This window comes from Ceratotherium simum, chromosome 21 (genome assembly GCF_057802395.1).
Source record: "Ceratotherium simum simum isolate JZ-2026a chromosome 21, ASM5780239v1, whole genome shotgun sequence".
In the NCBI taxonomy this organism is placed as follows: domain Eukaryota; kingdom Metazoa; phylum Chordata; class Mammalia; order Perissodactyla; family Rhinocerotidae; genus Ceratotherium; species Ceratotherium simum.
The window spans coordinates 575,208-598,038 of record NC_141920.1 but is presented as its reverse complement, the minus strand read 5'-3'; the positions used below and the strand labels follow the sequence as shown (position 1 = coordinate 598,038).

The 22,831-nt window shown below is 53.6% G+C and overlaps 2 protein-coding genes across 4 annotated transcripts in view; both read right to left on the bottom strand.

Moving 5' to 3' along the window:
* GMEB2 (glucocorticoid modulatory element binding protein 2) overlaps nucleotides 1-7,697 on the bottom strand; it is a 35,856-nt gene extending 28,159 nt beyond the window's left edge. The window contains exons 1-2 of one of the 3 annotated variants that reach the window (XM_087444969.1): nucleotides 5,351-6,879; nucleotides 4,523-5,234 (exon numbers count right to left, since the gene is read on the bottom strand). The gene's annotated coding sequence lies outside the window, so the exon portion shown is untranslated. Of the gene's footprint in view, nucleotides 1-4,522; nucleotides 5,235-5,350; nucleotides 6,880-6,902; nucleotides 6,964-7,600 lie in introns of those variants that run through there. The other 2 variants (XM_087444968.1, XM_087444967.1) reach the window with 2 other exon arrangements.
* Nucleotides 7,698-15,773: 8,076 nt separating this feature from the next.
* STMN3 (stathmin 3) lies at nucleotides 15,774-18,969 on the bottom strand. The gene is made up of 4 exons (XM_004430187.2): nucleotides 18,879-18,969; nucleotides 18,445-18,620; nucleotides 17,116-17,307; nucleotides 15,774-16,160 (listed from the first exon to the last, which is right to left on the bottom strand). Exons 1-4 carry the CDS (start codon nucleotides 18,958-18,960, stop codon nucleotides 16,101-16,103), a joined length of 510 nt encoding a protein of 169 aa, XP_004430244.2. The 5' UTR covers nucleotides 18,961-18,969; the 3' UTR covers nucleotides 15,774-16,100.
* Nucleotides 18,970-22,831: the final 3,862 nt, after the last annotated feature.

Genomic DNA, 22,831 nt, shown 5'->3' with positions numbered 1-22,831 from the left:
TGTGAACCTATGACATACAGCTATCTACTGGGGCTTTGGGGGAAAAAAAATGAATAAATAAAATCTTTAAAAAAAAAAAATAAAAAATAAAAAACAGGCAAAAGATCTGAACAGACCCTTCACCAAAGAAGATATACGGATGGCAAATAAGCACATGAAAAGGGCCGGCCCCGTGGCTTGGCGGTTAGGTGCGCGCGCTCTGATGCTGGCGGCCCGGGTTCGGATCCCGGGAGCGCCCCGAGGCGCCGCTTCTCCGTCCAACGCGAGGCCGAGTCCCACGTACAGCAACTGGAAGGATGTGAACCTATGACGTACAACTATCTACTGGTGCTTTGGGGGGAAAAACTGAATAAATAAAATCTTTAAAAAAAAAAAAAAAAAAAAAAATAAGCACATGAAAAGATGCTCCACATCATTAACCCACAGGGAAATGCAAACTAAAATCACAATGACACACTACTACACACCTATTAGAATAGCTTAAAAAAGCAACAGCAAAAAGCTGACAATACAAAGTCTGTGAGGATGTGAAGTGACTGGAATTCTCATACACAGCTCACTGGAATGCAAAATGGTGCAGCCAGTCTGGAAATGAGTCTGGAAATTTCCTATAAAGTTAAATACACTCTGGGCCGGCCCCGTGGCTTAGCGGTTAAGTGCGCGCGCTCTGCTACTGGTGGCCCGGGTTTGGATCCCGGGTGCGCACCGAGGCACCGCTTCTCCGGCCATGCTGAGGCCGCGTCCCACATACAGCAACTAGAAGGATGTGCAACTATGACATACAACTATCTACTGGGGCTTTGGGGAAAAGAAAGGAGGAGGACTGGCAACAGATGTTAGCTCAGAGCCGGTCTTCCTCAGCAAAAAGAGGAGGATTAGCATGGATGTTAGCTCAGGGCTGATCTTCCTCACAAAAAAAATAATAAATAAATAAGTTAAATATACTCTTACCATGTGACCCAACAATCCCACTCCTAACTATTTGCCCAGGAGGAATGAAAACTTGTGTTTACCCAAAAACCTGTACACCCATTTTTATGGCAGCTTTATTCATAATTGTCAGAAGCTGGAAAAAACCCAAATGACCCTCAGTAGATGAATGGGTAAACAAACATACAGCAGAATATGTATGTTGTATGTCCAACTATACAACAGAATACTACTCAACAATAAAAAAAATTAAACTATTGATAGGTGCAACAATCTGGATGAATCTCCAGAGAATTAGGCTGAGTTGTATACTGTACGAGTCCATCTATATGACATTTAGGAAAAGGCAAAACTACAGTGATGGAGAACAAATCAGTGGACGCCAGGGGTTGGGGGAAGAGGATGTGGCTATAAAAGGATAGCACAAGGGAGATTTTTGGGGTGATGGAGCTGTTCTGTATTCTGATTGCGGGAGTGGCTACACAAATCTATACGTGTGTTAGAACTCATAAAACTGTTTATCAAAAAACCATAAAAGTTTATCTTACCATTTGCAAATCTTTTTAAAAAATTAAATTGGCAAAAAAAATGCTATTGCACCCTCACACATATGATCAACTGACTTTCTTTTCTTTCTTTTTTTTTTGGTGAGAAAGATTGGCCCTGAGCTAACATCCATTGCCAATCCTCTTTTTGCTTGAGGAAGATTGCCCCTGAACTAACATCTGTGCCCATCTTCCTCTATTTTGTATGTGGGACGTCACCACAGCACAGCTGGATGAGCCGTGTGTAGGTCCACGCCCAGGATCTGAACCTGCAAACCCCGGGCCGCTGAAGCAGAGTGCGCAAACTTAATCACTATACCACCAAGCCAGCCCCTGGTCAACTGATTTTCAACAAGGGTGCCAAGACCATTCCCTGGGGAAGGGGGACAGTCTTTTCAACAAATGGCACTGGACAACTTGACATCTACAGGCAAAAGAATAAAGTTGGACCCTTATTTTACACCACATACAAAAATTAACACAAAATGGATCAAAAGTCTAAACATAAGAGCTAATACAGTAAAACTCTAAGAAGGAAACATAGGAGAAAAAGTTCATAACATTGGATTTGGCAATGATTTCTCAGATATGACACCAAAAGCACAGGCAACAAAAGAAAAAATAGATAAACTAGATTCCACTAACATTAAGAACTATCGTGCATCAAAGGACATTCTTAAAAGAACGAAAAGGCTACTACACAACAGGAGAAAATATTTGCAAAGCATATATCTGGTAAGGGATTAATATCCAGAATATAAAAAGAACTCCTATAATTCAACAACAAAAAAACCTAATTTACAACATGGGCAAAGAACTCAGAACAGACATTTCTCCAAAGAAAACATACAAATAGCTAGTAAACCCATGAAAAAATGTTCAACATCACTAGTTATTAAGGAAATGAAAATTAAACCCACAATGAGGTACCACTTCACACTCATCAGCATGGTTATTATAAAAAAAAAACCAAAACCAAAAAATAGAAAGTGTTGTTGAGGACGTGGAGAAACTGGAACCTTATGCAGTGTTAGCAGACAAATAAAAGGGTGCAGCTGCTGTGGGAAACAGTTTGGCAGTTCCCCAAAAAATTAAACATAGAGTTACCATACGATCGAGCAGTTCCACTTCTGGGTTTATACCCAAAAGAAGTGAAAGCAGAGACTCAAACAGCTGTCTGTACACCAAGGCTCAGAGCAGGATTATTCACAATAGCCGAAAGGTGGAAGCAACCCACGTCCATCGACAGATGAGTAGATAAAGTGTGGTCTATACGTACATACAAAGGGATATCATTCAGCTTTAAAAAGGAAGGAAATCCTGACACCTGCTACAACACGGATGCACCCTGAGAACGTTATGCTCAGTGAAATAAACCAGTCACAAAAGGAGAAACACTGTGTGAATGCACCCATGGGAGGCACCTAGAGGAGTCAAATTCCCAGAGACAGAAAGTAGGATGGTGGGTGCCAGGGGTTAGGGGAGGGGATGGAGCTGGTGTTTAATGGGGACCAAGTTTCAGTTTGGGAAGATGAGAAAGTTCTGGAGATTGATGGTGCTGATGGGTGCACAACAGTGTGAATGTATTTAATGGCACTGAACCGTACTCTTAAAAATGGTTAAGGTGGTAAATCGTATGTGAATTTGTTATCACAATAACAAAACTTTTTTAATCATATTACAACAGAATGATTTATTAGGAGTAGATATAGACTAAAAAGTAGACAATATAAAAACTTACTAAAAAGGAAACATTTTCACAACTCCCTTTTTATTATACTTGTTAAGGTGCAAATAACATCACCTGCCCAGCACTGCGCGAAACGATGAGCATGCCCAAGGACAGGGCCACAACCACCCGTGCCTGAGACGGAGCCCCCGACTGCACTCGCTCGCTGGACGCTCCTCCCAGGAAGCCACCCACGCCTTGCCAGGCCTCTGAGCACCCAGCAAGATCACAGAAATCCAGCCTTGGGAAATGAGTAACAGAATCCAAACTGGAGCACATTGGAGCGGAGGAGGCCTGCAGGGGGAGCTCGGATCCCCTCCCTCATCATCAATTACTCCAAACAGGAGGAGACAGCCTTGCTTCTCCCACAGGAAGTACAACTAGTTTACTGCTGAAGAAAGATTTCTCTCCCCACCCAGCAACAGCCCAGCCAATGAGAAACTCTGCAGCCCAGACAAGAAATGCTGCAGCTCAGCCAACGAGGAGCCGCAGCTCAACCAATGAGAAACACCACAGCCCAGCCAATGACAAACGCTACAGCTCAGCCAATGAGAAACACCAAAGCTTAGCCAATGAGAAATACCAAAGCTCAAACAATGAAAAGCCATTGCAGCCCTGAACTGTCACTCTCCTCCAACGACTTTCCTTCAGAACAGCCCCTCCCCCTCCCCCTTTTCTCTATAAAAGCAGCTCCCTCCTTCGTTCTCCAGATTTGCCTATGGTTTGCCATGGCATGCACATCCAGAATTGCAATTCTTTTGGCTATTCCCGAATAAACTTATTTTGAAGGTAAAGTAACTGGTGAGCTCGCTTTTTAAGTTGACAATATTAAACACAAGAACTAACGATTAGATGCTCAGGACAAGAAAGTATTCCTCTTTCCTTGCTTTAGAGGGTATAAAAAACAAGTGATGGAAAGAAAGGCTGTGTAAAAAAGCCAGGAAAGACATCATACTTAAAAACCTCAGAATGCCCTCACACGACGGGCTGTTTACCACCACTCCAGTTTACACCTGGCAGCCTGGACGCCTACAGGGGCTCAACATGAACACCTCCAGCTGCCGGGGCTGCCCGCGTGTGCCAGGGTCTCCAAGGCTGTCTTCAGATGCTTTTTAGCCAGAAGAGCTACAACAACGAATTCACGTACATTGACAGACTTACTGAATACTTCTAAAATATAACTTTTGTGTTTTAGATTTAGGCTTTGAAACAAAGAGCTTTAAACAAACATGAATAAAACTCCACTTTAAAACTGCAGTTAAAGTAATACCGATCTATGGTGCTGATTTCCCAGGGTTTAGCTATCTTAACAAGGTACCTCTATTTTCATTAGATGGGCTCCGTAGGGGCCATGCAAGTCAAGCTTCAACCAAAAGCTGCAGAAAGACAAGGGTCCATTCACAGGCAGCCGTTCTCACCCAAAGTTCAAAACTTCACAGAACACGAAGCAGTGTAAATGCTCAAAAATGGATTCTTGCCCTTCCAATGGCAACTGTATTAAGTTTTCAAAACAACACACACAAGTTACTTCACAGAAAATAGTTCAAGTCCTTGATACAATGATGTTTAGACACAGAATAAGCACTACAGCAAGTAATCATCACACCCCCTGCTATGGGAATCGCACCTCCCCGACCAGCGAGCATGATCCTCATAGCTCCTTTGTATACACGGTGGACCTGAGATCCAAGCCCAGTTCTAATCCCAAAGCTCGGGTTCCTTACTAGTGTGAACTGAGCCCCAATTAATTCTGAGGTAAATAAAATATGAGGAAATATTTTAAAAATAGCATTTCTGGTCATAAATATACAAACACAAAACAAAAATGTTAGTGCACAATTAGTACATCAGATTCAGATCCGGTTTTCCATGTCTTCTGCAAAATCACAAATATTTTCCTTTGACAAAAATACTGCTGGAGGGGCCGGCCTGGTGGCATAGTGGTTAAGTTCGTGTGCTCTGCTTCGGCAGCTTGGGGTTCACAGGTGCGGATCCGGGGCACAGACCTACACATCGCTCATCAAGCCATGCTGTGGCGGCATCCCACATACAAAATAGAGGAAGATTGGTACAGATGTTAGCTCAGGGACAATCTTCCTCACACACACACAAAAAAGCCACTAGAAACACAGCAGAGATCACATACCAGTAATCCACAGGCATGATTTCTTTGATCTTCACATTGTTTCAAATTTTTTTGCAACGTCAGAAGAAGTGACCCCTGGAGGTGGTCCCTCTAGTCCAGCCTTTCCTAGAGAATCTGGGATTCAGCAGCCTCACTCTCCAGGTGGAGCACAAATGCACCAGCTCCCCAGTCTCAACCACACCCTCCACATCACACCCAGCCAGGCTGCACCAGGCATGTAAGTGCAGCCCCCGATACACATGAATTTGTGTTCTGGTCCTGAAGATATCTGAGCAGCCTCCCTTCCTAGTTCAGTCATGAAGTGGGTTATTATTTTAAGGCCTAGGTTTGAATATAGTTTTACAAGGGTTCTAAATTTACAGAAACACAATACTTACATATTTGTATATAAATATACAAATTCCTCTCCCATCCAGTATGCCTTGCCAAAAAGTTGTAAGATACTTCCTATGAAGAAACAATTTCTGAACAAGCAGTCTGCTTCATTTATCTTGTTACCTGTGGGGTTTATTGAATCCATCTGATTTTACTCTTAATAAGACTGAGGCATACTGTTGTACAGTGCTGTGTTGTGCACTGCTGGTGGGAATGTAAACTGGTGTAGCCACTATGGAAAACAGTATGGAGGTTCCTCAAAAGACTAAAAAAATGGAAATATCACATGATCCAGCAATCCACTTCTGGGTATACATCCAAAGGAAATGAAATCAGGTATCTCCAAGAGATATCTGCACTCCCACGTTCACTGCAGACTATTCACAACAGCCCCGACATGGAACCTATCTAAATATTCACCAATGGATGAACCGATAAAAATGTGGTATATGCATACAATGGAATATAATTCAGCTTTAAAACAGGAGCAAACTCGGCCATTTACAACATGGATGAACCTGGAGGACACTATGCTAAGGGAAATAACCCAGACACAGAAGGACAAATACTACATGATTCCACTTACATGAGGAATCAAAGATAGTCAAACTCAGAGAAGCAGATTGGAATGGTGGCTGCCAGGGGCGGGGGGAGGCGCAACAGGGAGCTATTAGTCCAAGATACAAGGTTTTGGCTGTAGGAGACGAGTAAGCCCTAGAGATCTACAACAGCACAGTGCCTACGGTTAACAACACTGTATTGTCTACGCAAAAATTTGCTAAGAGGGTAGATCTTATGTTAAGCATTCTTATCACAAAATAAGAAGGCAGGAGGAAACTCTTGGAGGTGATGGACAAGTTTATGGCATAGACTGCAATAATGGTTTGACGGATATATACACATCTCCAGACTCATCAGGTAACATACATTAATTACGTACAGCTTTTTGTATGTCAAAAAAAAGACTGATGTAATTGCAACTTGTATTTGAAGTGTTAGCAAAGAAAAAACATTGGTTCAAGGGAAAAGTCAACCAACTAAATGAATTATAAAGTTAACCAAGTATGTAACAGGTCACTGCTGGCAATAGCAAGGGATCTATATGGATATGGTTCCTACCAATGGGTCTGTATCAATATGGTTCCCAACAACAGGTCTGTATCAATACAGTACCTACCAATGGGTCCATATGGATATGGTTCCTATCAAAGGGTCTGCATCCACACGGCCCCACCGAGGGTCCGCGGGGGCCTGCATCCACACGGCTCCAGGGCGGGGGCGGGGGGTGGGGGGCCAGCCCCCGTCCACGCGGCTCCTGGGAAGGGGGAGCGGGGTCCCGCGTCCACGCGGCTCCCGGGAGAGGGAACGGGGGAAGGACAACCGTCCACGCGGCACCCGGGATGGGGGAGGGGGACCCGCGTCCACGCGACTCCCGGGGGATGGGGAGAAGGACCAGCGTCCACGCGGCTCCCGGGAGGGGGGAGGGAGGGCCCGCGTCCACGCGGCTCCGGGAGGGGGGAGGGAGGGCCCGCGTCCACGCGGCTCCCGGGAGGGGGAAGGAGACCCACGTCCACTCCACTCCTCGGGGAAGGGGGGAAGGACCCGCGTCCACGCGGTCCCAGGAGGGGGGAGGGGGCCCCGCGATCCCACCCGAGGCCATGCCCGGCACCGCCCGCGCCTTCCGGCAAGATGGAGGCGGACGCCGCCGCCGACGCCGCCTGACGCGGGCCCGTGACGCCCGTGACGCCCGCCGCCGCCGCCCCTCCCCCGCTCCCCTCCCCCCGCCGTAACGTCCTGACGCTCCGCAGGGACCCCTGACTGGACGGCGCGCGCGGCGGGGCGGGCGGCCTCGCCGCGGGGGGGCCGTGCGCTTACCTGGGCCACGGCCGGGCCTGCGCGGGCGCCGGCGGGTGGGCGGCGGGTGCGCGGGCGGCGGCGGCGGCGGCCGCGGGCTCCGCTCCTTGTTGAGGATTCGGCGGCGGCGGCGGCGGCCGGGCGCGCGCTTCCTAGTGACGCAGGCGGCGGGGCCGCGCACGCACGGGCAGGGGCGTGCCCGGAGACTTGTTTGGCGCTCGGCAGGGAGGCGGGCAGTGCCGAGAAATAAGGCCCGGCAGGCCTGAGCGCGCTTGCGCCTGCGCGGGGGCGGGGGCGGGCGCGTGGCGCTCTCTCTGGGCGTCTGGACTCGCGGCGGGTCGGCGCTGCCGGCAGACCTGCGGTGATCGGACGACGCGCCTGCGGAGCGCGGACCCCTCTGTGCTTCCAAGCGAGGCCACGTGAGCGGGGAAAGGATGCGGGGAAATGTGCATGAACAGGTGACAAGCCCCGGATGCAGGTCCCTTGTCACCTGGAGGTGCGAAGGGCGCCTGCCTAGAGGGCCTGCCCCGGGAGAGCACCATGTCCGGATGCTTCCGCCTGTCTAGTCGGAATCCTGCAGTTTGCACGTTTCATATCCTACAGTAAGCCCTAAAAAGGGCTTTGAACGTTCTGGTTTGTGAATGGGCACGGTGCCACGCGGTGTCCTTGTGAATGTTGACTCCGCGCTGCGCTGTAGCCACAGGCCACATGTGCTCATTTAATTTAATTAAAATTAAAATTCAGTTGGTTATCACTGAGCCATAAAAGACACCCAGATGTAGAGAAGGACGCTCTGAGAATTGGTGACTTTTTTTGTGTGTGAGGAAAATCAGTCCTGAGCTAACATCCACGCCAGTCCTCCTCTTTTTACTGAGGAAGATTGGCCCTGAGCTAACATCGGTGCCCATCTTCCTCCAATTTATGTTAGATGCTGCCACAGCATGGCCTGACAAGTGGTGCGTGGGTGCGCGCCGGGATCTGAACCCGGGCTGCTAACAGCGGAGCACATGCACTTGACCACTGTGCCACAGGGCTGGTCCCATCTCTCTGTTTTTTAATAAGGGGTAAAGGGCTGGAATATGAAGCCCTTGGATTTTCCAGAATGTAAGAAGACAAGCATCACTCAGCTTTTACGTAGTTCCTTAGAGTTGGAGCCAGGTACAACCGCTCCGTGCTGTTTGATTGAAAGGTGCAGTGGGAAGCCCTTGGGCGGTGGTTAGCGTGATGCAGCTGCCCCACCCAGAGCCCGAGCAGTTGTGAAGCATCCTGTTCCCGGCCTGAGGCTTTCTGGAGGAAGCTCTGTGGCGGTAATCTCCCTTTTCTCCGTCTCCCCACCTGCAGGGGCAGTCAGGGTAGGACGCAGAGTGTGGCTGAGGCTGTCCACTCTCTGAACAGGGTGGGTACACCTGAGCTCTCCTGATGTGCCCAGTATCATTGCTCTCACTGTTAGCAGCTGCCCGAGACCTCGGAGGACAGAGAAAGCAGGAAATAGATGTCTTGTTTAGGACTAAGCGGTGAACCTGTGTTCATACCTCAGTAGGAAGACCTCTGAAGCCACTTCCCAGAATGAGAAGTTTTCAAGCAAACTTGGTTTCAGTGATGTTATCATTGGGAGAGTTGCACTTTCATTCTATTTTCAAAAATGTAGAGTGTACTCAAGCCAGTGATAGAAAAAGGCTTTCTTTTTAAAGATTAAACTATTGAGCCTATGTCAGTGCCGCTCTTAATTATTATCTGGTAAATATGAGAACAGGTGTGCATGGTCTGTGTTTGTCATTTATCTGAGTTTCCCTGTCCTCACATCCTGGAAATAAATGCCAATAAACTCAAAGGGAGAAGGCCCAGAAGGAGATGGAGACCAAGCCTGCGTAGCACGGGCTGTGGGGAGAATGCACGCAGGTGGTGGCGAGCCTGCACCAGCAGCCCACTGCTGTCTGGTCGGGGTGAGCTGTGGCCACCAGCTCCAGAGCCTGAGGGCACCCCGGACTCCCCGGTCTCTTTGATTCCCGTGCTTCACAACCTAGCCTGTGTCTGCCACAGGACCTCAGGCCTGGCATTTGAACCTCTGCTCACCTCTTCTGTCTCTGAGAGAGCAAGGCTACAGCAGTGGGCTCTGCTTGGCTGGCAGGATGGGTTAGTTCAACCTGGGGGTGGAGGTGGAGATTTCTCTCCAGGAACAGCCAGAGGAGATGCCAGCCCACCTGGGGCTCCGAAGGGGAGGGGAGCTTTCGCTCGTGGTTTGTTACAGAGGAGAGGAAAACACACTCGTACAAGTCACTGACTTCAACCCTCTCCTGACAACCCTGGACCCAAGAGGCTGTGAGACCATGATGCCATCCCCAGGCCCAAGGATGCCACAGGGGCGCCACGCTCTGCCCTCCACTCAGGCTCCGCATCACAACTACTTACCAGACAGGAAGCAGGACAGAGGTAGGCCCCAGCTCACCATGCAATCACCCGTCCCCTCCCTCCACTGCTCCTCAGGCCCTAGGCTCCCAGAGCCCCCGTTTGGGGGAAGTGGCGCGTGCTCTGGATGTTGCAGCACCACTCGTGGGTAAAAGATGCACTCAAGCACAAGACAGACCCGTGGACTAATGTAAGCGTGCAGAAAGTTCACGGGCTTGGCTTCAGAATCACATGCAGACGACTCAAGAAACTGCCTCTCATCAAGCTTTGGTTTAGAATTAAAGAACAAGCTGTTAAAATAGCTTTCCTTTTCCAACCACGTGTCTGTAAGGCCAGATGTTTTTCATATACTTCAAGCATTCTCACTAATTTATTTTTAGGAAAATGTCATTGTTTTTTCATTTTAAAATATAACATGTAATGAGTGTATCATCTTTAAGTGAATTACTATTTTTTTTAATTTCTGAATTTTAATTTCTAAGGTAACTGTCAATCCATATAACTCATGTAAACAAAGCTCTTTGTGGGTCCTCCATAAATTTTTAAGATTGTAAGGGTCCCTGAAACCAAGAAGTTGGAGAAGTTTTCTCAAAAGTCCTAGGACATCCACAAAATAGATGGTTATGCAACCACTGAGGTGACGTTTATGAAGCTATAGGAGAAGTGTGGTTCTCAGAGGTCTGCTCGCTGCCTTCTTCAGCACCGCCGCTGGGCAAACCCTTTTGGGGGCACGGAGTCTTGGTGGATGGAGATTTCTGTCTGTATACTTCACAGGGATGCAGTGAACACATTATTATGTTGGTAACCACAGAATGTCAATGTAATAAAATAATGCCTGCCCTGTTTTCCTCATAGTGGACATGGTGAAGATTAAAAACATTTTAAAGTTGTATTGACCAGCATGCAAGTTCTCCGAGGGCTGGGGCTGGGTCCTCAAATCCATCACCCTTCTCTGGAGTGAGACACATGTGTGTAATAACCACTCACTAAACTCGTATTGAATACACGAACAAATGCATGCATGTTTTAAAGTTACAAATTCTGTATCCACAACTGCTGGTTTTGGTTGAATTGTGTCCTCAAAACTATGTTGAAGTCCCAACTCCCAGTATCTTAGAACATGACTTTATTTGGAAATAGGGTTGTTGCAGATGTAATTAGTTAAAATGAGGCCATATCAGGTTAGGGCAGCCCCTAATCCAGTGACTGGTGTCCCAGAGACAGACACACAGAGGGAATCGGCCATGTCACCTCGGAGCAGGAGACGTGTGATGCGTCTACAAGCCAAGAGACACCTAGGATTGCCGGCGTCTAGCAGGACACCAGCACCGGTCCCTAATGCTGGGGAGGACCTCTGCTGCGTGGTGGGGAGCAAAGCTCATCACGCACCAGCCACCAGTAGAAGTCCAAACCCTTCTGCCCATTGCACCCTGCCCTCAGAGTCGCCAAGGGAAGCGCAAGGCAGCCAACCACTGAGGGAACAAGCTCCTCTCAGAGAAGGACGGGCAAGGTCAGCCTCCACAGTGGGGGACGGTCGCCCTGCAGGCGGGGCCCTCCCTGGGCATCTGGCCTGCATGCACCCTTCCTGTGCCACAGTAGAAGGGCATTGGCTTCTCCCCTGTGGAGTCTGAAATGCTGAAAGCTGGGGGCGGGCTTGAGGGCTCAAGCTTAAGCAGAACTCGAGTGCGTTCACCGAGTCCCAACGGGGAAGGCTATCCCGCACAGGCAGTAAGCCCCACACGGGCTGTGTGGGCTCCTTATCTATCGAAAAGAAGTGTTATGGGCCCAAAGCCATTCTTAAGTGGTCTTGTGGGGGTCGGAAGGCTGAAGCTAGGAGAGGCAATGACAATCCTCCCTACAGGATTCAGAGGGAGCACGGCCTTGATTTCGGAGTTCCCGTCTCCAGACTGTAAGAGAATACGTTTCTATTGTTTGAAGCCCCCAGCTTGGGCTGGCCCCGTGGCTTAGCGGTTAAGTGCGCACGCTCCACTGCTGGCGGCCTGGGTTTGGATCCCAGGCGCACACCAATGCACCGCTTGTCCAGCCATGCTGAGGCCGGGTCCCACATACAGTAACTAGAAGGATGTGCAACTATGACATACAACTATCTACTGGGGCTTTGGGGGAAAAAATAAATAAGTAAATAAAATTATGAAGCCCCCAGCTTGTGGTACTTCTTACAGCAGGCCTAGAGAACATACATATCTGCTGAATAGCAAAATTACTTTTCTTCAACAGAAAGAAATGGCTGTGGTTTGGGTACCCACTTTTTTCGACCCTCACTTCTCGAAGCCACAACTGAGATCTCCTGGAGAGGAAATGCATGAGAGGGCTGGAGGAGGCCCTGCTGGGGACAGGCATCTGTCCACACCACCCTGCTTTGCTGGACACCCTGTTTGGGAGTGGAGCCCACTGCAGCCCCTGGGCACTGAGTGAGCACCAGTGTGTGGACACACAGGGCCACTCGAGAGCATCGGGGGTGGTTTTAAAACATGTCCACAGATTCTTTGACATTCCTCCTTTCTAAAGGTGGCTCCCCACCCCCTCTCGAGTGTGCACTCACTCCTGACAAATAGAATGTGGGTGCCTCCCCAGATTAGCTCATCAGCTTCCTCCTTCCCCTCTTGGACAGTCACGCTGGGGGGCCATCACCACGTCAGTGAGGACGCTCAAGCAGCCCTGAGGAGGGTCCACGTGATGAGGAGCTGAGGCCTCCCACCAACAGCCATGTGAGCGAGCCAACTTGGAAGTGGATCCTCCAGCCCCAGTCCAGCCTTCAGATGACCAGAGCCTCAGCTGATGTCCTGACCCAAAACCACGGAGCCCTGAATTCCTGAATGTTTGTTGTTTTAAGCCACTGCTTGGGGCGATTTTTTCCCCTGAAATAGATAGCTAATGCAGCTCTGACTGGCTTCCCAGAAGGAGCCCACCTTTGCTTTGCTTTGCTTTGTTAGGGAAAAGTGTGATCAGTCTGTGAAGGATTCCCCATCCTTGCCCACTGTCCGAGACCCCAGGTGGTGACTGTTGCCGTCTGCCCCTCGGTGCCTTGCCAGGGCCCCTAAGGTCAGCACGGTCTTCGAGAATGCAGGGCTATGTGCTCCCATGTGGTGTGCGTGTGTCTGTGTACTCGGAATACGGCCATGCCTCATAAAAGCATTTTCACCACATTTCCTTTCTCCCTGCCTTGCTTTTCACTCCTGCAGGTTTCTGACGTCTCTGTCTCTTTGGCAGTTGTGTGTCCTGGACTCTGACTTTCCCACCTCTCCCTGCACAGGAGAGGGAGGGGAGATGGCAAGAGCTCCTTGGAGCCTGAGGAAGTAGCTAGGACTGCCCCAGAGGAGGGCAGTGAGCACAGGGGAGGGGAGCGGGTCTCCCTGGTCCTGGGGAGCAGGCACCTCTCCAGGGCCTGGACCTGAGGCCCGTGTATGGGCCTGAGCATGGGCAGCGTGGACATCTACCAAACATGCCTCCTCCCCAGCAGAGGAGCCCTGCTGGGCACCCAGGGGCTGCGTGGTCCCGTGGGACAGGCACGTCCACCAACCTGAGTCAGGACGCCTGCTTCCTTCCACTCCAGGTCCCTGTCTCCAGGCCAGATCTGTGTCTGCAAACAATCAGATGCCTGATGGGGTCCTCAGAGCTGTGGGGCACACCCCTGGGAGCCTAGGACCCCCCACATCCGAGCAAGACCCACAGCCCCGAGGCTGCGGTGAGAAGAGCAAGGCTCAGACCTCAGACTCCATCTTTCCTCCAAGCTGCAGCCTGCAGCCAAGAGCCCGGCCAGCAGGAAGGCTCAGCCTCACCCACAGCCATGGGTCCGCCTGCTCCCTCCAACCCCCACTGCCTCCTGGGTCTCTAGAGGGGAAAGTGGGCTTGTGTGTTGATTAAACGCTCACTTTTTAAAATCACCATCTTCATTGGGCGCCAGCCCCAGTGGCCTAGTGGGTAAGTTTGGTGTTCTCTGCTTTGGCGGCCCAGGCTCAGTTCCCAGGCACAGACCTATGCCACTCGTCCATCAGTGGCCATGCCGTGGCAGCAGCTCACATACAAAATAGAGGAAGATCGGCCACAGATGTTAGCTCAGGGCGAATCTTCCTCAGCAACAACAAAAAAGAACTATTCATAATTATAGTGATAAACACGCTTCAGTGCAGTTAGAAGCAGCACTCACACACACACAGGCAGGGGCCTCAAAGCCCCATCCAACCCCACGGGTGCAGGACACATATGGGGACAGTTCAGCCATTTCTTAAACACAGGTTTTTTTTCTTTAATCTTTCAGTTGGTTTAATTTTTCAGTTCACTTTCACTACGTGGATGAGATGGGTGCATATTACACTAGGCTTCCACTACAAGAGAGCTGCAGCCACTAAAGAAGTCCAACCCTCGGTTCCCTTTCCGCTTCCCTTTCTGAGTCCCACAAAGCTGCAGTGAGCACCGCTGGGTTCCAGTCCTGGCTCGTCGGCTCCCTCGGAGGCTAGCTCGGTGGGGACGGGGAGGGGGCATGGGTCCCTACTTCCCCTTAGCCCACTGCAGGGGATCAGCAACCACGGGCCACCTGTTCTCTCTGGGTTGGCCCGGGGAGACCACCAGCAGTACCCCCTGTAGGTTTCTGTAGGATGGAAGCCGAGGGCACTGGGGGCTGCAACCACCTGGTTTCTGAGGCGCTGGCTCTGGGTCCTTGTACTTCGTTCCCTCATGCTTTCCACCAAGAGGATGGTCAGCAGGGACCCTGCCCCCAGTACCCAGCTGTGGGGTGGGGCTGCCATGGAGAAGGGGAGGATGCTGCAGTGGCACAAAGATCAGACACCTGCCACATCCAGGCAGGTGTTAGTCCTCAAAGGCCAGCGCTGGGGGATCTGGAGATCCAGGCTGAGGGAGGGGAAGGAACTGAGTCCAGGAGGGTCCTGGCAGGTGAGGCCTAGAGCCAGGCCTCCAACCTGCAGGCCAGCCAGAGGGGCCACCGGCCAGGAATGCCAAGGATGCACCAGGCAGGGAGGTGTCTTGGGAACCCTGTCCCCTGCATCCCCCCCCGAATCTGCAGGCAGCTGGTCCTCTGCCCCTCCTGCTGTCTGCTTGGGGCTTCCTGAGGGGCACTTGTGGCTGCCACTCACTCACACCTGGCCACACCTGTCTGGAGGTGACCCTGAAAGCACCACAGCCAGGAGCATTGTGGGAGCATCTTTCTACCAGAGCAGAGGGCACAGGAAGGGGCCAAGACTCAAAGGACTTGAAGGACAGGGTCCTCCAAGGACGCAGTGGGGGGCATGGCGGATGGTGGAAGCGGGTTTTCCCCAGGTGCTGGCCCGAGGCTCTTGGGAGGAGGGCACTTCTGAGTGGGTGGGGCTAGCCGGAGATGTCACACTGCCCACAACCCTCTAGACCTCGGCAGCCTACTCACGGGTCCCTGGCGCAGAATGCCCACTTCCCTGAAGACTCAAGCCAGGCCACATCCTACCCTACCCCCACTCCAGCCACGGGCAACGACTGCAGGCTCCCAGGACAGCCCAGGGTGTCCACCACAGGCCAGGTGGTCTCAGAGGACCCCTGTGCAACCACATTAAAGGGTGCTGCAGCCCCACCCACCAATTCCAAAAAAGCTCCACTGCACACACAGCTCCCAAGGCCAGCTACAATGACAGGGTGACCTGGCCCCATACTGCACAGAGGTTCTTCTCCATCCAACTCTTTCTTCCTCTGCCCTCTCCCGTGTGCCAAGCCCTCTTGCACAGGAGAACACGCAGGTGGTGTTGCTTCAGAGGACAACCCAGCATTAGGACTCACATGTTCCTGCCACCATCACTGGATTTATTGAGGTCACCACCACATTGCCAAGCAGGCCGCCAAGAGGGGACCCCACCACTGCCTGGCCTGGTGCCTGAACTGAGGGACCATGTGCCATGCCCTGGTGGCTCCTCCAGGGAGAGCCCGTGGTCACCTACTGGCCACAAGGACTGGACAGCTCAGAGTGCAGAAAGAGAAGCATGAAGCTGGAGTGCAGGAGGAAAGGGAGGGAGCAGGAACAAAAGTCGCGTCTAGACAAAGCTGAACAAAACAAAACTAAAACCGAATGTGTTCTTGTCTCATCTCAGGATCCAGGCGCTGGTGTCCAAAGTCCCTAGCCGGACATCTCCTCTCGCTGTTCCTTGTTCTTGCGCACCTCGGCCGCGTGCAGCTCCTGCGAGGACAGCCGGCGGTGGGCACTGGGCCGTGGGCACTGGGCGGTGGGCGGGCCCTACTCTCCCCCACTCCCCAGGACCCTACTAGGGTCTGGGGCCCTTAGTATCGTTTCCTCCCTAGTGGCTCGGCCCCAGGAGCGGGAGATGCAACCAATGAGCACACCTTAGCGACCAGGACTGAGGAGCAACAGAGAGCAGGCGAGGCCCGTGTCACAACGTGACACCGTGTGGCCGGAGGGTGGGGGCTGGCCCTCAGTGTGCCTGGGGTTGTACCCAAACCGGAGAGTTGTGACTCAGGGAACTTCCCGGGTGTGCAGGCCCCGGCCCCCGCCCCGCCGCTCCCCCTCCCCCGGCACTAATCTCGTCCCACCTGGGTGGAAGCGGAGGCCACTCCCAGAGGCTCGCCTCACCCTGGCCTGGCCCCAAACAGGACAGGGAGTCGTGGGAGGACCGGGCTGCAGGAGCGCTGATGGTGCCTCGGGCAGGGACCGGCCAAAGGAAGGGGCTCCTGGGGGCGCTTCCCTGGCCCCTAACCTAAAGCAGCTCCTCCCCTCTTCTAGCTCATACCCGGGATGCGCTTCCCTCAGAGCACTTCACAAGCAACAACTATCCACTTAGCACTGCGGATATTGACCGTGTCCCACCAGGACCGGACGTCGGCCTTCGTTCGCGCACTGCTGGAGCCGCCCAGTAAAGGCTGGGCGAGCCCCGCCTGCTGCCCGCAGCCCGGCGCCGGAGGTCCCGGGCCCCGCCCCCACGCAGGCCCCGCCCCCACGCAGGCCCCGCCCCCACGCAGGCCCCGCCCCCACGCAGGCCCCGCCCCGCCCGAGCTCCACCCCACAAGGCCCCGCCCTTCCCCCCGAGCTCCGCTCCGCCCCGCCCCTAGCTCCGCCCAGGCCCCAGCTCCACCCACAAGGCCGAGCCCCGCCCCGCCCAGGCCCCGCCCCCGCGCACCTTCTCCCGCAGCCGCTCGCGCAGCGCCGCCAGGTGCGCCTCGCGGATCTCCTTGCTGAGCTCCATCTTGTAGTTGAGCTTCTCCTCCGCCAGGCGGCTGAAGTTGTTGTTCTCTTCCAGCGCCTTGTGCAGCACCTCGCGCTCGTGCTCGCGCCGCTCTGCCAGCTGCTTCAGCACCTGCGCCTCCTGCGTCTACGCGGGCGGCGGGCAGGTGGGCGCGGGGGTGGCGGCCCGGGCCCGCGCAGCCCGCGCCCTGCCCGATTTGCTCGGGACCCCCCCGGGCGTTAGCGCTACAAGTTCCGCGGGCTGGGAGACCCCTGGCCCAAGGCAAACTGGAAGCTGCTCGCCCTTTCGTCCATCCTCGGCCCGCAGGCCACCCCCGCCCCACTGGGCTGAGGGCGCCCACGCGGCAAGGCAGGCTCGCCCCGCTCGGCTGCCGCCCCGAAACCGCTCCAAAGTGGTGCACTCCGGGAATGTTGGAGGGGCAGAGGAAATTCCAATCTGCGGGCTGTCGCTGAGCCCTGCCCGTCTCTCCCCCAAACGCCTGCCCGCTGAGCACAAGGCGGTGCTCGATACACACCGGGTTCTGGCTCCCTAAGGCGCTTCGGGCGGCGGAAGGGTCCCCAGGGCCGCTGGGGAAGGGATGAGTTGGAGCGCCCCACGGGTGAGTAGCCGCCCTCAGCCTCCTTCAAAGGTTGCTGGCTCCACCTATGTGTCGGTTACTACTGGTTAACCCTGCGAAGCCGGGGTCCCCAGGTCTCAGCGGGACCTGCTGTAAGGAGGACAAGCCACTGCCCTGCCCAATAGGCTTGGGCATCAGGACATCACTCCTGAGAGCACATCCTGTGTGTGTTTCAGTCTCAGTGGGGCTGGTGTGAAGCGAAGGGGCAAGAGGGGGCTGGGGCCTGTGCCCACTTCTCCCAGGGGCCCCTTGAGCTCCCAGCAGGTCCCCACTCACAGCCCCCAGCACATGGGAGACCCTTCCTTCTCACTCCTCTGCCCAGGAAAAGGATGCCAGCCCAGCCTCATGTCCCAGGGCCCCCTCCTGGGGCCACCACCTGACCCCCTGCTGGCCATGGCCAAGGGCACCCCCCCAACAGTGTCTGGTTCCTGTCTCCCTTCAGCTGGCTGCTGCTGGGGATCCTTCCTCCTCCCTGTCCCATTCTGACCTCTCAGGAGGAGGTCTACAGAACAATGAGATTCTCTCCACCCCGGGCCGACGACCAAGCAGGGACTTGGAGCACCCTGCACCTTGGGGACCCTGTCCATGGTCAGCAAGGCCTCCTGGCTACCTTCCTCAGGACCCAGAGCAGGGGGCGTGGTCCTTACCTTCCTCCGCTCCTCAGCTGCCTCCAGCCGCTTCTGCAGCTCTTCCAGGGAGGTGTCCTTCCTCTTGGGGGGAGAGGAGAGCACAGGGCTTTCCGGGGACAGGTCAGAAGGGGACTTGAGGATGACCTCAAAGCTCTGACCAGAGGCCCTTTTGTCCAGCTGCTTCACCTCCATGTCTGCAGGACAGGACCAGATGGGGGCTTAAGGAGAGGGTGGGCTGAGGGGACATGTTCCCAGCACAGACACAAATCAAGGGCTGCAGGAAGGGCTGCAGCTGTTCATGTGGGCGTCCCAGGCCTGAGCCCCCAGAGGCCCTCTCTCCAGAAGCCAGCCAAGCTGGGTGATTTGGAGAGGCCACGGGAGGGGGGAGCAAGGTAAGGTCGGGGGCATGCACTGGCCAGACAGGAGTGGGCAGGAGCCCAGGGCAGACTCACCCTCGTACTGGTAGATGGTGTTGGGGTGCGGCTGTGAGTAGAAGCAGGAGCAGATAAGTGACAGCACCGACAGCTCCTTCATCTTCTCCTTGTAGGCTGTGGGCGTGAGGCCAGAATGAGCAGGTGCGACCACCACCTCCCGACCCACCACCCAGCTGCCCCGGCAGCCTGCCTGTGGCCCACCTTTCCTCCCCATGGCTCCCTCTGACATGTCCCTCTGGAGCCTGTTTACCTCGCCCCCTTTTGTGTTCCCCTGTCTCTGAGTCCACGCCTCTTCTCTCCCTCTCCTCCCTTCCAGACGTTGACTCTGTCTTTCCCTGGGCATGCCTCCCCGTGGGTCTTCCCGCATTGCTCTCTCTGCTCCTGTCTCTCCCTCTGTGTCTCTCTGTCTGCCTCCCTCCCCCTCCTTTTCTCTGTTGGCATGTCTGTATCTCTCACTCTCCTGAATTGCATCTTGTCTTGTGTCTCTGTTTTTTGTTCCTTCTGTGTCTCTCTCATTGCCTCTTTCTGTCTGTGTCTCTGTTCATCCTTCTGTCTTGCTGGCTCTCTGTCACTGTCTCTCTTCGTATCTTTCTTTGTCTCTGTGATTCTTTGTCACTGTATATCTTCCCGACTCTCACCTCCCTCTGCCCGTCCATGAACTTCTCCTTCCCTCCTTCCTCCCTTTCCCTCTCAGGGACGCTCTCCTGCTTGGGTAGACGAGATTAGCCCCTACACTCACGACTGGGCCAGCACAGACGTGGAGCTTCTGTGGGCAGCACCTTCTTGGCCTGTACACTTGGATGAAGCCCTCAGACCCTCTGGTCTCCCCCCCAACCCCCATTTACCCTGACAGTAGTGTGGTCACCTCGAATGAAACCAAGCCCTCACCAGACACACACTCACTGCCCTTCTAGGACAAAAGGGAAGGGAGCTGTCCATTCAGCACCACAGCGCTCCCTCTAGCCTTGCAGAGCCAGTGTCCCCACTGCCCAACCAGAAAAGGAGATAAGCCTGGCTGCTGAGGCCCTGAGCCCTGTCAGGGGAGGGGAAGATGCCTGCTCTCAGATGGGAAATAACTGAGCTATGTGTGGTCTGTTTATGGCAAGCCAGGCCCCAAAGTAGACCTGTTGGTCTAGTGTCTCACTAGTGCTCAACAATCCTGCAAGCCCAATACTGTCGCCCCCGCTCAACCGGGATGACACTGGGCCCAGGTGGCTGGGGTGACTTGCCCCTAGCTCCTCAAGCACAATCCCAGGTGGTCTTTTTTCCACCACTCCAGTAGGTCTCAGAGACTAGGAGGCTCGGAGACCCGTGCAGGCGCCTCCTTGGCTAGAGAAGCTGGAATAGGTCTCCAGGGAGAGAGAATCTGGCTTCCATGAAAGAGGAGGTGTGACAGTTACCTACAGCATTCTTCTAAGGGGCAGACAAGAAACTTTCTTTTTTTTTTTTTTTTTCTTTTGTGAGGAGGATCAGCCCTGAGCTAACATCCATGCCAATCCTCCTCTTTTTGCTGAGGAATACTGGCCCTGGGCTAACATCTGTGCCCATCTTCCTCCACTTTATATGGGACACCGCCACCGCATGGCCTGACAAGCGGTGCATCAGTACGCGCCTGGGATCCGAACCCGGGCCACCAGCAGCGGAGCGCACGCACTTAACCGCTATGCCACAGGGCCAGCCCCGACAAGAAACTTTCTGATCAAGTTTTGCACAAGATAATGTTCTAAAACTGAGTTCACGTGAAATTGGGGAAAGTGTTGGTGTAGAAAGAGGACACAGGACAGAAATGATCAGGCCCTGGTCTGAGGGAAGAGCTGTGTGAGCAGGTCCTCCCATGGCCAGCACAGAGAATGATGTTATTTGACCTGAATGTCCTGATGACCCAGACTCTTCTGGAGGAAGCCCAAGAGGCTGTAAAAGGAGCACAAAGGGATCCTGGTGAGCAGCAGGGAGAGTCTTTGGGGCCTTGGAGGGGCAGCAGGGCAAAGACATGACTTGATCATTAGCTTCAGGAGGCTGGGAGGGAGGGACAGGTGGGAATGGGCCTCAAAGGGATTTGGCCTGATTTGTTAATTTTATTTTTTCATGAGCAGAATCTATTTGTGTATTACTTGTGTTATTAAAGGTTAATTTTAAAAAGGAGGCAGGGGGTCCATCCCAGTGTGTGTGCTGGGGAGTTAGAAGGTGTAAGACCATGCAGAGCCCGCTCTTCAGGAGCAGAAGACCGGGAGACATTTGGGTATTTGGAGGGGCTGGGAGGAGACCAGCCTGTGCCCAGAAGGGATGGTGGGGAGGGGCATGCCTGGGTCCTGGGCAAGGCTAGGAAGAGGGGACTGGGTCTACCTCTGCCAGCACCTGGCCACAGACACCAGCCCCCATCCTGACAGGTAGTCCTCCCTCATCACATATCAAAACCCCAAATGGGTTTACCTCACAGGCCAGGAACCTGGGGCCTCACAGCTGCTCAAGCTTCTCCCTGACGTTAGCCTGAAATTATCCCCAGAGAAGGGGCTGCAGATTCATTACAGAGGAAGAACAAGTTCACAGACAAGTGCCAGGGGGCTCCCTTCCAGTTAACCGTCACCTGAGCATGGGGGAGGCTGAAGCGATTCAGGAGCAGGACGGGGAGCCTGGGCAGGTGTGAGCACTGTACTGTCAGGAGAGAGGGGAGACAGACGAGGGGACTAGAGACTGAGGTCACGGCTCCCAGGGGACAAGTGTCCAACTGGGAGGTGAGGGACTATGTCCTGCGGCTGCAAACAGGGACCCAGCTCAGCATCTGATGATCAACAGAGCTCCCCAGGCTGGTTTTCCCAGCCGACAGCCCATGAGGAGCTTCCTTCCCAGAAGGAAGCCAGGTGGGAGGGTGCACCCCCAGGAGGGAGCTTGGGAGTGAGGCCTGCTCTGTGGTCTGGCTGCAGGCTGGAAGGGTGCTGGATGGCAGGTGGGGCATTGGCAAATTCGGAGAGAGTGAGCAAGGGGAAGCCCTCACACTGCATGCCTGTGGGGCTGGAGTCCAGGGCTGGGCCCAGCTGCACACAAGGCAGGAGGTTGCTCCTGTATTTTCAGAGCTGGAGGGGCTTACAGGGCTTGTCCCATTGCAGAGGCAAGAGGTCGAGGCCCAGGCCCATCCAGGCCACCTCTCCACAGACAGAGCTCAAGCCAGGAAGCCCCTCCAGGGCCTGGAGCACACTGTCCCTTTTCTCCCTCTCACCCACTGTCCCTTTTCTCCCTCTCACCAGGACCCTTCTCTTCCTCCACATCACTGACTTCATCTTCTTCTTTTGTTTTTTTTCTTTGTGAGGAAGATCAGCCCTGAGCTAACATCCATGCCAGTCCTCCTCTTTTTGCTGAGGAAGACCAGCCCTGAGCTAACATCCGTGCCCATCTTCCTCCACTTTATGTGGGATGCCGCCACAGCATGGCCTGACATTGGTGCATTGGTGCACGCCCGGGATCCAAACCCGGGCTGCCAGCAGCAGAGCGCATGTACTTAACTGCTATGCCACAGGGCCAGTCCCTCGCATCACTGACTTCAGGGAGTTGTTAGAAACACATTTCTGCCAGGAGCTACTTGTTTTCATCTCCGTCTTCCTCTTCATATTAAATGTTAAATATGCAAAAATGCATATTTGCCTTTTGGATACTCTTGTCAGCCTCATTTCTACAGAGGAGAAAAAGAGGCTCAGAGAGGGCAAGTGGCCCCCCTGAAGTCACACAGCATGCCAGGATGGGAACCCAGTCACAAGCCCAAGTATCTGACTGCACTTTCTTGTTGGGAGCCTCGTGGGAGCAGGGGGACTACAGATGCCCACTCACCCCTAGAGGGCCCTGGAGGCTGCTACTGACTGCTTCCAGACAGATGAAGCTTGGTGTTGCCAAGCTTGGTTGCCAAGCTTGGCACCCAGGTTGCCTCTCTCTCACTAGTCAGAGTCATCTCCAACAGTGCCAGGAGCCCTGCATGGCAGAAA

Coding starts and splice junctions, on each gene's coding strand:
- STMN3 (XM_004430187.2), bottom strand. CDS start 18,960: ATGAAGGAGCTGTCGGTGCTGTCACTTATCTGCTCCTGCTTCTACTCA. Junction 17,308..18,444: donor CAGCTGAGGAGCGGAGGAAG/GTAAGGACCACG, acceptor CCGCCCGCGTAG/ACGCAGGAGGCGCAGGTGCT. Junction 16,161..17,115: donor GCGAGCGGCTGCGGGAGAAG/GTGCGCGGGGGC, acceptor CTGTCCTCGCAG/GAGCTGCACGCGGCCGAGGT.